This window comes from Urocitellus parryii, chromosome 6 (assembly GCF_045843805.1).
Source record: "Urocitellus parryii isolate mUroPar1 chromosome 6, mUroPar1.hap1, whole genome shotgun sequence".
In the NCBI taxonomy this organism is placed as follows: domain Eukaryota; kingdom Metazoa; phylum Chordata; class Mammalia; order Rodentia; family Sciuridae; genus Urocitellus; species Urocitellus parryii.
Window position 1 is genome coordinate 189,505,584 of NC_135536.1, and position 11,206 is coordinate 189,516,789.

The 11,206-nt window shown below is 41.5% G+C and overlaps 1 protein-coding gene across 1 annotated transcript; it reads right to left on the reverse strand.

Moving 5' to 3' along the window:
- Nucleotides 1-1,037: 1,037 nt before the first annotated feature.
- Nucleotides 1,038-10,586, reverse strand: Pfdn4 (prefoldin subunit 4). The gene is made up of 4 exons (XM_077799996.1): nucleotides 10,326-10,586; nucleotides 4,759-4,866; nucleotides 3,850-3,990; nucleotides 1,038-1,715 (listed from the first exon to the last, which is right to left on the reverse strand). The coding sequence occupies exons 1-4, from the start codon at nucleotides 10,347-10,349 to the stop codon at nucleotides 1,584-1,586; spliced, it is 405 nt and encodes a 134-aa protein (XP_077656122.1). The 5' UTR covers nucleotides 10,350-10,586; the 3' UTR covers nucleotides 1,038-1,583.
- Between the last annotated feature and the right edge of the window lie 620 nt (nucleotides 10,587-11,206).

Here is an 11,206-nt window from a genome sequence, read left to right on the forward strand (position 1 = left end):
TAGGGTTCTCATTCCCCATCACTGCAGGTCACAGGTGGCTACGTTCCTCCCTAATGAAGATAGCCTTTTCCTGGGTTCCAGAAGGGGAGATGCAGGTGCTCTCTACCCTGGCCTCTGAGGGTCCCCCTCTACCATTGTGATCCTGACTTCAGTTTTCTCAAATTATTTTAACTTGGGCATGTTTTCCACTTCCTGTGGCAATCTGACTACTCCAGCCTCAATCTAACTGAACATTAGCCAAAAGCATTCAAGAAGAAATATTGCCATGAGAATTATTTTCTAGAATCTGAATATCACTGCTGGAGATTTTGCAGCAATTTTAAGTCTGTCTTCATATTAAGAATTTTAGAAATCACATATTTCTCTATCATTAAGCTTGAATTAATGTTTATAAACATTTAACCAGAAATATATATTTGCAATATGTATAGCTTTGAAGAGGAAAAAATATTTCTTCTAAAATTATGAATCTTAAACCCTAAAAAATTATCATCTTTATATTACAACACTTCCCTTGGTATCATGGCTTATCAGTGCCATCTGCTGGGAAGGATGGTATACTTAGGTCTTCTAAATTCCCAAATGTGTCCTTTGGGGGAAGAAATGGAAGGCAAATGCTCTCTTTATTTAAAAATCTGCCGTACTTTTAAATATACAGCTGCTCATTTTCCACATCATTGTCAATATATACCCCTAATTAATTACAAGGCACTGAAATTATAAGCCTAAAATTTATAATTTCAAAAAATTAAACTTTTTCTCTACAGATATACATCTCTTGGTTTCTAAAATATTCTTTGTTCTTCTGTTCTTTGCTCTATATTTATATGAAGATTGACATGGCCAGGTGCAGTGGTGCACACCTGTAATTCCAAAAGCTCAGGAGGATGAGACAAGGGATCCCAAATTCAAGGCCAGCCTCAGCAACTTAGCAAGACCCTGTCTCAAAATAAAAAAAATAAAAAGGCTCAGGGGTTGATTGCACCTGAGTTCAATCACCAAGACCAAAACAAGTTTGACATGCCTCACATGTCTGGACATTACCCCTTTATTTAGCAACGTCTATGATAGTGATATATGTAAAAAGTATGTTTGATATATGTTTAACTATATCTATTACATATATTTATGTACACTTTTTTTGCAGCAAATGACAAAGTTTTCATTGTGAACTGAGCAAGCAAGTGCAAGACTGCCCATCTTTTTGTGGTTTCCACCTTCCTTGGAGAGCAACTGATGTCAGATACATAAAGGGGACACAACTTAAATTTTATCAATGAAAATTGCAACAAGTATTCTAAATAATATAGAAACATAGACGGTTGCTTAACTGATTTTAATAACATGACATAAAGCCCCTAAACTTGATATAACAGTTATGCAAAATACATAGATGAATACTGTCTTTTTTCAAAAATATAAAATAAATAAGCACGACATGTGAAAATAGGCAAGTTTCCATTAAATAAATGAAAAGTTTAAAAAGAGAAAATTTTCCTTTCCATATCATTTGAAGAAGGGAAATTATCATTTCAAACAATATTCAAGTTTATTAAACAAATAAAAAAAGTATTATAAAATGTTTAACTTTCATCAGCTTCAAGATTTATGTTGCTGCCAAATTTTGCATATAACTGAACTTTCAAATCTGCTAACACCCGCTGAATTGATTCCACTCTGGATTCTAAGGCGTCAATTTCTTCTTGCAAATTTTTCTGGAAAAAAAAAATAGTTTAAATTAATTCTATTCAGTTGGCTGGTTTCAGAGCATCTGTGTCTGAAATAATATTTGGAAAGAATTTCAGGTCAAGAACTTTCTAAACTTGGACATGCAGCTACATGACACTGATAATTAGATCTGAGACAAAAGTCTAATTCAGGTCTATACTTATTTAATCACAGAATAAGTCATGATTGTTTCTCAGCTTTGCTAGTCTAAAAACTGAAGCAGCTAAAGAAAATTAATTCTTAAATTACCATAGCCTAATAAAGAAAGAAGTACATACAAAGACTTCTGTAAACATGTACCATGAGCTTGCCTGCCTTCTAACACAACCTGTCCCATCAAAACACACAAAATCACCAATAGTTAAGAGTAACAGCCTACAGTCAAAATCTGGCAGTTTTCACTATGAAGCCTCTAGGGCTAAACTTTGGAAGAGAGGAGCAAGACACAGCCATTTTGCCCACAGATGGCATACCCATTAACATGTTGACCTCAGGAGCAATGTTATTCTTTTAGAAGTCTAGCCAATGGTTCTCAAAGTGTGGCCCTCTGCCCAGTATTGGGGCAAAAATCACCTGGAATTATTAAAAATACAAATTCTAAGGCCTCCCCAGGTCTCATGAGTTAGAATTTCTTTGTGTTGGGCTCAACAACATCAATTTTTAACAAATCCATGGGAGATTCTAATTCTAAAGCCTGCTAAAAGTTTGAAAGCAACTATTATATGACAAAAACTAGAAATAGCCAGATGCAGTGGCCATGTCCCTAATTTCAGCGACCTGGGAGGCTGCAGCAGGAGGATCAAGAGTTTGAGACCAGCCTAGGCAACTTAGGGAGACCCTCTCAAAATAAAAAAGCCTGGGGTTGTAGCTTAGTGGTACAACATCCCTGGATTTGATTCCCAGTAACACACACACACACACACACACACACACACAGAAATAGAAACAAGACATGTACCTATTAAAAGAGAAAATTTCCATATCAGAAAACCCAATCAACCAAATAAGACTAGAAGATTATTTTTAGATTACAAGGCCATCATATCCCCCTTTCTTCAAAACCCTCTGCTCTAGGATGGGGTGGACAAATGACAGCCCACAGGCCAATCCAGCCTGAAGCTCGTTTCTGTAAAGTTTCACTGCAGCGCAGTCGTGCAAATTCATTTACCCATCTTATTTTCACAGGTTTATTGGATGTGGGTTTAATGCTTGTTTAGGCATATAAACAAGGAAGATTATCAATTTAAGTAATATTCAAGTTAATAAAGCTAAAGTTGAGGAAATGTTTGAATGCCCTTGGCCTCTCACACGTTAGCTCTGTAGCTGTTTCTCATCGACAGCCGAGGGCATGCAAGTTAGTGAGCAACTGCACATAATGCACCCTTGTCTCAAGCAGTGCTAAAGAGCCCAACACTCTGGCCCAGTCAGTACAGGTCTCTGATCATTTCCTCAAAATAATTTTCTAAATGTAAACAAAGATTTATGTGTAAGAATGCTCACTATGACAATACTATGACAAAATATCAGAGACAAGTTGATATTAACAAGAGCAGTAAGCTAAATTAATGTCCAACTATACAGTATTAAAGATGGTAGTAAATAAGTCACAGAAAATGACATAAGTCTGCCTGAGTCCAAGAAGGTTCCCAATGAACATGTGCTAGGTGAGTAACCTTAACCAAAGTGTGGAGCAAAACTAAACAGAGAATGAGGAAAAGAACAAGATACATGAGCATGTTTCTTATGGGTGATCACCTCTGGACAGTGGGATTACAGGAAGTTTCTCTTTTGTGCTTTATAATGTGCTGTACTTTCTAAATACTTTCAGTTAGGAGAAAATTCCAGTGTCAAAAGACCACTGTTTACATGCCACTATGAATAAATACTGTAATCTCTCCAAGCCTCTATTTCTCTTCCAGATTGGGATAAAAACGGATCATCATTAAGATTAAGTAAAATTATGCTGGCAACGTATTGAGAGCCTGCCTGGGACGGTATAACACCCTTAATGTTACTTAACATCCATTATTTTCCTCCACCCAAAATTACATGTTCTTTAAAGTGATAGAAGTCCTAATTTAAGAATTAGACCTTGTCACCCAGGGAAAGACTCCCACATACCTTTGCTTCCTCTAACATTTCCTGTGTTTCCTCTTGAGAATGGCTAATGAAAACATCCCCAATTTGATAAGGTATCATTAAGCAGTCATCATCTGCAAGCATGATGTCATCACAGGCATCTTCTAAATTTTGGAGTTGTTTCTATAAGTGCAAAAGTGAACAGCAATGAAAATGTCTCAAGATTCCCCAACAGAACTAAAAGCCAGGTTCAATATGGGGACACCAACTTTCTGAGGGGCTCTTTCACAAAGGTATCACCACACTAAAAATAAAACTAAACTCTTACCCTTAGATGACATCTCACCTGGAATCACTGAGAAGCCAACACATCTTCCTCTGGATGTTTCCAGAATGCTATGAGCACCCTACCCTACGTGGACTGCCGGTATCTGAGATCACTCAACATTTCCACTTTAAACAATTCCCCGCTGGTGAAGCCTGCCTTCTCACAAGAACCAAACAAAAAAACAGAAAACAAATCTACCTTTCTCAGCCTTGCTTGCTGAGATGGGGGCTGGGGGGAATAATAGCTTAATGTCCACCAATGGAATGCACATGAACTGGACATTTTGAGAAAGCTACAGGAGAAGCTGGGCACAGGCCTCAGGGAGATGGGGTTACTGTAGCAGCAGCTCGGTGCTCCTCCTCACCAAGGAGGCTGCTGGCTCTCGGGTCAGTGGAGAAAAAGCAGTTTCGTCCCTGGTCAAGTTCTCTCAGACACAGTTCTAGGACTCCTCAGTCTAGACCCAAGGCCCTCACCAATTCTGTTCTCTCACATCCCTTAAAAAAAATGACTTTCTACTTAGGGTAGACTGTGTTGCCGACAACAAAAGCCCACAGAGATATACTTAACTGTGCTCAACTTTTAAAAATAAACAACTTTTTATTTTTCCGAAATAAGACAAATACCTTTTTTACTTCTATTTCTTCCTTTAGTTCTGTGATTCTACTTGTGTTCCGGGCAAATTTGTTTATCTTTTGCTGATCTTCAAAAGTAACATTGACATCTTCTGCAGCCTGAAAAAAAGTTTTCAATTTTTTGTAGAATTTTAATGAAGAAGTTATAGATTAGCTTCTTTTACTAAAATATCAATAAACTATCCTAATGTAGTCCAGAATCATAAAACGTATAGAATATCACAAATGCCTTAGTCTTTGCTCCATGAGCTTAAAATTTGTTCATAAATCTATAAATTTTTTAACATTACAGAAAATAGTGCCTAACTTGTATACATTCCAAATATAAACAACATTTAGTAAGTTAGAAAAAAGAAACAGCTCATCTTTGGCCAATAGTAGACTTTCCCAAGGCAGAATACTCTGTCATCAAGATAACCCAGGGAGCAAAAAATATCTATGGTCAAATAATGTTAATGCCTCATGTTAGATTTTTTCCCCCATAGAGTTAAAACGTGTATAAGCATATTGTTAAGATCATAAATATGAGAGTCTCTAGTTTTAAATCAAACTGATATTCAATGGTTATACCCTGTACATAGTAAAAATTATATTATAATGTGAAGCTTGTTTATATGTCTTCATAAAACACAGTTCACTATAAAATGATAAAGATTAAATGTTTATAAAATGATAAAAATCCAAAAGCTTAATATTTAAAAACTTAGCATATAATGTGATTAAATCTGCAAATAAAGAGTGCTTGGATGTCATAAAGCATAAAGTACTAAAGCTAACAGCTGACACTGATTGAGCCCTTACTATACACCAAGAACTTTCTAGGCATTTGATCATCTCTACTAATTCTCCAACCAGTCTTAATAAGGGGGATTGTCACTGCCATTTCACAGGTGGAAAAACTGGCACAGAATTTAAATAATTGGCCCAAAATCGCACAGCCAGAAAATAAAGGAGTCTGATTTTTACCAAGGCAGCCTGGTCCCAAAAGTCCAAGACATGCCTGTGGGCTCTAAGAATTGGAATGCAAAAGTATACGCGTATATTGTGTGTACATGCGTACATGAGTTTCTGCATACTTAGAAGAGGCAGCAGGAAGTTCCTGGATTTCATCAGGTTCTCAAATGGGCTCTATATATTAAGAAATAAAATCAAATACCAGACTCTCCTTAGAGATTCCTTTATAAACGGGTGCTCTTATTATAAAGGACTAACAATGTATGGTATAAAAATAGTTGTTACTGAAGCTACATTATTATATCTATTAGCACATATAGTTTATCATAACTATATAATAAATGCAGCTTCATAAGGATTACCAGTTTTATTGCCAATGAAAGAAGAAAGAAACGGGTTCACGATATCCACACTCCATCCTTTGTCTCTTGTGACCCATGACATAAAACATAAAACTTTTATTTCTCCAGTACTTGAAAGTCAACCTGTAGTCTCAAGCAAGACGGCTCAGTGGCCAGAATATAAAGGCAGAAACCAGAATTGAGCCCTCCCTTTTATTAGGCTTTCTTCCCAATAAGCCATTTCACATGCATTAGACCCACCACCAGATTCCAAGCACATCCTAAGAAATCCCTTACATCATGATTGTGTAGCTTTCTGAGTGTTCAACCCCACACAGTTTTTATAAAGTGGGAAACATGAAGCTATACTAAAGAAACCACAGGAACACCTATAAGCAGGTGTCTTGGCATTTAAGTAATCCTCCCTATATTAGAACTACTAATTTCCTACGCAGAGAATAGAGAATCCTAGAGCTCCTGCTTGCCTAAAAAGTTTATGCCATTTTAGTTAAATATTGAGCTCCAGAACACTTCATATGTATTTATAGCTGTGTTTGCTATCATGAGGATTTTAAAGGGTAATTCATGTAAAAGTACGTAGGAGAGCTGCCTGACACAAGTAAAGCTAATGGTTTCTGAATTTGAATCTAAATCATGATGAATCAGACTCAAATATTGTTAAGGCAAAATATATGTGTGCACATGGGCTTCTGAACACTTAAAAAAGTGAAAGTGCTGCAGAGAACTTGGGTACTGCTCTTTTCAAAACAGACATTTCCTGCTGTAGACCCACCAAAAGGCAAGCACCAGTAGGCACTTAGACCCTGGTGCACAACTCCTAACAGGGGCTCTCCCACCAGGGTTCAGGGCTGCAACTGGTGTGTCAAAAGGGTATATACCAATGTTACTGTACACTGCCCTGTGGGGTGGTTCACAGCAGGGGTAAGTCACACCTTCAATGGCCAGGGGCAGTGGCTTCTGGTTGTACAATGCTATTCTAGAACACTTCTATGTTTCCTGAACCTGCATTTTGGCAGAAAAGGTAATGCTTTTTTTGGTTCCAGGGACTGAACCCATGGTGCTCAACCACTGAGCCACACCTCCAGCCCATTTTTATTTTTTATTTAGAGACAGGGTTTCACTAACTTGCGGAGGCTGGCTTTGAATTCCTGATCCTCCTGCCTCAGCCTCCCAAGCTGCTGGGATTACAGAAGTGCGCCACTGTGCCTGGCTGAGAGAGAATAATTCTTAATTGGGGTCCAAAACATTGAGAAGTAAATTTACTCCTGAAACTGTATGCAAAGTGGCATGCATATTAATGTGCACCCTTCTTGCAAGCAGTCTTGGTAGCTTTCACAAGACTTTCAAAGGGATCCACAATCCCAAAAGGTTAGGAACACTTCCTTAAGAGAAACCAAATGTAGTTACTGCCAGTGTTGCGATTTTCTAGTACTCAAAGCAGCACAGAGTGGAGGAAAGTCACAGTGGATGCCAATGCACCCAAGCAGGAACTTGAGGTAAATTACTCAATTCTCTTGACACCACCTCAGATTTGTCATCTCTAAAATGAGAAGCTAGTTCTACCTTACAGGGGTGATGAAATGAGTACTGAGCACAGGGACTAGGGATGTAGTCACTGTTCAACAAATGATAGCTAATCACTTTACCTCCTGAACACTCTTCGGCCAAACTCACTACAAAGAACAGATGCAGGTATAGAAGGAAATCCTGCTAGGCCTAAGAGAAATATGACTGCTCAGGGTTCAAGGGAAAATTAAAATTCCCCAACCTCTGATTATACTCTTATCTTTAAGAGTTACTATCTTGGGCTGGGGATGTGGCTCAAGCGGTAGCGCGCTCGCCTGGCATGCGTGCGGCCCGGGTTCGATCCTCAGCACCACATACAGACAAAGATGTTGTGTCCGCCAAATACTAAAAAAAAATAAATAAATATTAAAATTCAAAAAAAAAAAAAGAGTTACTATCTTATGGAATTCTAGGAGGAAGTGAACCATGCTCAATCATGCTCTGCACTGAGTTTGAGTAGTGACAGCTGAGTCCCCAGAAAGAAAACGGCCAGTTTCAGTCGGTTTTTACTTTTTAAAGGTATCTACCAAGACTCTGTATGTGATTTTTGCTTTGTACTTTCATGCACCTTTCAAGCACACAGTCATGAATTTAACAATTATTTAGTAGTATTTCCTATGTGCCAGCCACTGTGACAAGAGAGCTTCAACCCTGCCCTCATTAATACCTGCCAGCTTTTATTTGGTGGGGGGAGGTGGCAAAAGACAAGATGAACAAGATGATGCTCAATGGCAATAACCATGCTGGTGACAATAGTGTAGGGGTGGAAATCTTCACTGTTGGCACTATTTAACCACGTGCTCTGATCTCCCTGATTCTAGCCTTCATCTCGCAAGCCCTTTCCCTCCACAGCTCTCATCAGAGATGGAAAGTTCAGCTTCCTGTGTGACTACTGGCTGCCTCTCCCCCAAGAGTTCACCCCACTGGGAGGACACAGGGATAAGAACTTCTTAATGCCCACACTGTTACCTACATCATTTAAAATTGAGACTGTGTCATATCACATGCTCAAAAAAAATGTATTCAATGAATGAAAGAGGGAAAAGGTTGGTAATCTGTCCAAGGTTCAAATCATTCTTCTACCATTTTCTCAATGTTCTCATAGTCTCTGTACTACTTTCCATATCTGTAAAACAGGAATGAACCACAACCAGTGTCTTCCAAGGAATTAAAGGCCACATGACCAGGGAGGATGCAACTTAACAAAACAAAGGGGAAGGGAACCTCAGTTTCATACCTGCCTGAAATCTTCAGGGTCCCAGACCTTACTCTGTTCCTAAATAAAATTTATAAGAGACGGACCACAGGGTGAGCAATGCATCCTGACTCCCAGGTTTAGCTGTCCCTTGATCTTGGGCAAGGTAGGATGGCTGGTCACCCAATAGCATGCATAGAAGCTATAGACTATATGATACTAAACAGCAGGAGAGTAAAGAAGTACATTTTAAAAGTAGATTCAAAAGTGGAGTGAAAACAAATCCCATCAGCTAGAGGATTCTCAGCAAGAAACACCTTTCACAGTTAAAAAGATTCTGAAGTAAGAAGGTCTTTAAGTCCTAGCTTTTGCCTCCGTTTCCTCTTCTGCCAAATAAGGATAAAAACAGTTATCTCCCAACAAGAGTAGTGAACCAAGATAAATAATAAATGAAATGGGCTAAGAACTGTCCTAGCACACAATAAAACATCAATATTTATTAGCTGTTAATTCTTCCCCTCTCCCCCACCCTGATTCCCTTTTTCTTCTATCTAGATATCTGGGAAGGCTTGCTGGCTATAAATCCCAAATGGAAGTTTACTTTGCTTTTGAGTAAAACAGTGTGATGAAATATCACGCTATGCCCTATAAGTATATATAATTACCATATACCTTTTTAAGATAAATATTTGGAAAGTGGGTTGTGGGGAAAATAAAATGACCAAATCTGACATCCAGCTCTGCTTTGGAGCAGCAGGGTCACTGCGGGACTACAGCCTGCTCTTAGTCCAGGAGTCCCCATCCCCTGAGTCGCGAGAGGACCCAGATGACAGATGCGCGGCGCTGGGTCATGATACCCCATCGTCAGCAGACCCTTGGCTTCACCCTGCAGGGCCAAGGGCACCACTGAGGCTGCCTACAGTGAAGGAATAGCTCTGCTCTCCAGCTCCCCGGGCCGGGATTGTCCACCGTGCATCCCATTGCTTTCCCGCTCTTGGGGCTTAGGCAGTCCACAGTGCAAGGGCCAGCTCTGCTCTCCCACTCCCGAGCACCGCCTGTTCTGCTCTCCCGCTCACGGGGCTCGGACTGTGCACGTGCACCACCTGCTCTGCTCTCCCAGACCCCGGGGCTCGGACTGTGCACCGGATACCGCTGCCTCTGCTCTCCCGCTCCCGGGCCCCGCGACCTTCCTCCCCGGCCTCCGCTTCGTCACGGTGAACACGGCGCCGGGCACCCACCCGCGGCCTGCGGAGGGCCAACGCGAGCACGCGCACACCCCGCCGCAGCCAACGGGCCTCGGGCTTACCGCACCCAGCGCAAGGCCGGGCCGCGGTCCCCGGGGGGAGGCAGCCCAGGACCCCGAAGGTCCCGGCTTATGGCCCAGGTGCCCAGGGCGCCCCCAGGACCAAGCCCGAGCTGCGACCCTCGCCCTAGCCCGCCCAGGCCGCGCCGGCCGCCCGCCGCCCCAGCGCTGCACTCACCGCCTTCTTCATGGTGGCCGCCATCTTGGGGCCGCACCACCCGGCGCGGCGGGGAGGGCGGCTGTAGTGCGCGTCTCCCCGTGCCCGCGCTCACTCTCTCGCTGCGAGCCCGGAGCGCTGCTTGAAATACAACGGCAGTCTCCACATTCCTTCCTATAGGATCCCTTACCCACAATTCCCCGCAGCTGGGATTCAGGGCGCAGATGAACCCTGGAAGGACTTGGTACACGCCAATTAAAGGGACAGGCAACGCCCTGTGAACCGACAGGAACGGGGGCGTGGCGCTCGGCTGCCGTTGCCCACCGTGGACAGCAGGGGGCGCGCCGGGCGGGGCCGCCAGGGCCGGGCAGGTTCCTGTTCATCACCTAAAAAGGAGCTTGGCTCGAGGGAAATCCAGAGGGCGCAGAGGAGGTGGCGCTCCTGTAATTTATTCAGCAATACCGGTGAAAAATTCCGGCACACTCACACCAGTGCCTCTGATTCGTAATGGTGTTCTTAGCTCAGCCTAGATGCTTCTGAAGTTCCTCTGCCCAAAATTCGAGCTTTCAAGACGAGGAACTGGCAGCCAATTTGGAAAGCAGTATGGAGATTTCTTGGAAAGCTGGGAATGGAACCACCATTTGACCCAGCTATTCCCCTTCTCAGTCTATTCCCTAAAGACCTAACAAGAGCATGCTACAGGGACACTGCTACATCGATGTTCATAGCAGCACAATTCACGATAGCAAGATTGTGGAATCAGCCTAGATGCCCTTCAATAGATGAATGGATAAAAAAAATGTGGCATTTATACATAATGGAGTATTACTCTGCATTAAAAAATGACAAAATCATAGAATTTGGAGGGAAATGGATGGCACTAGAGCAGATTATGCTAAGTG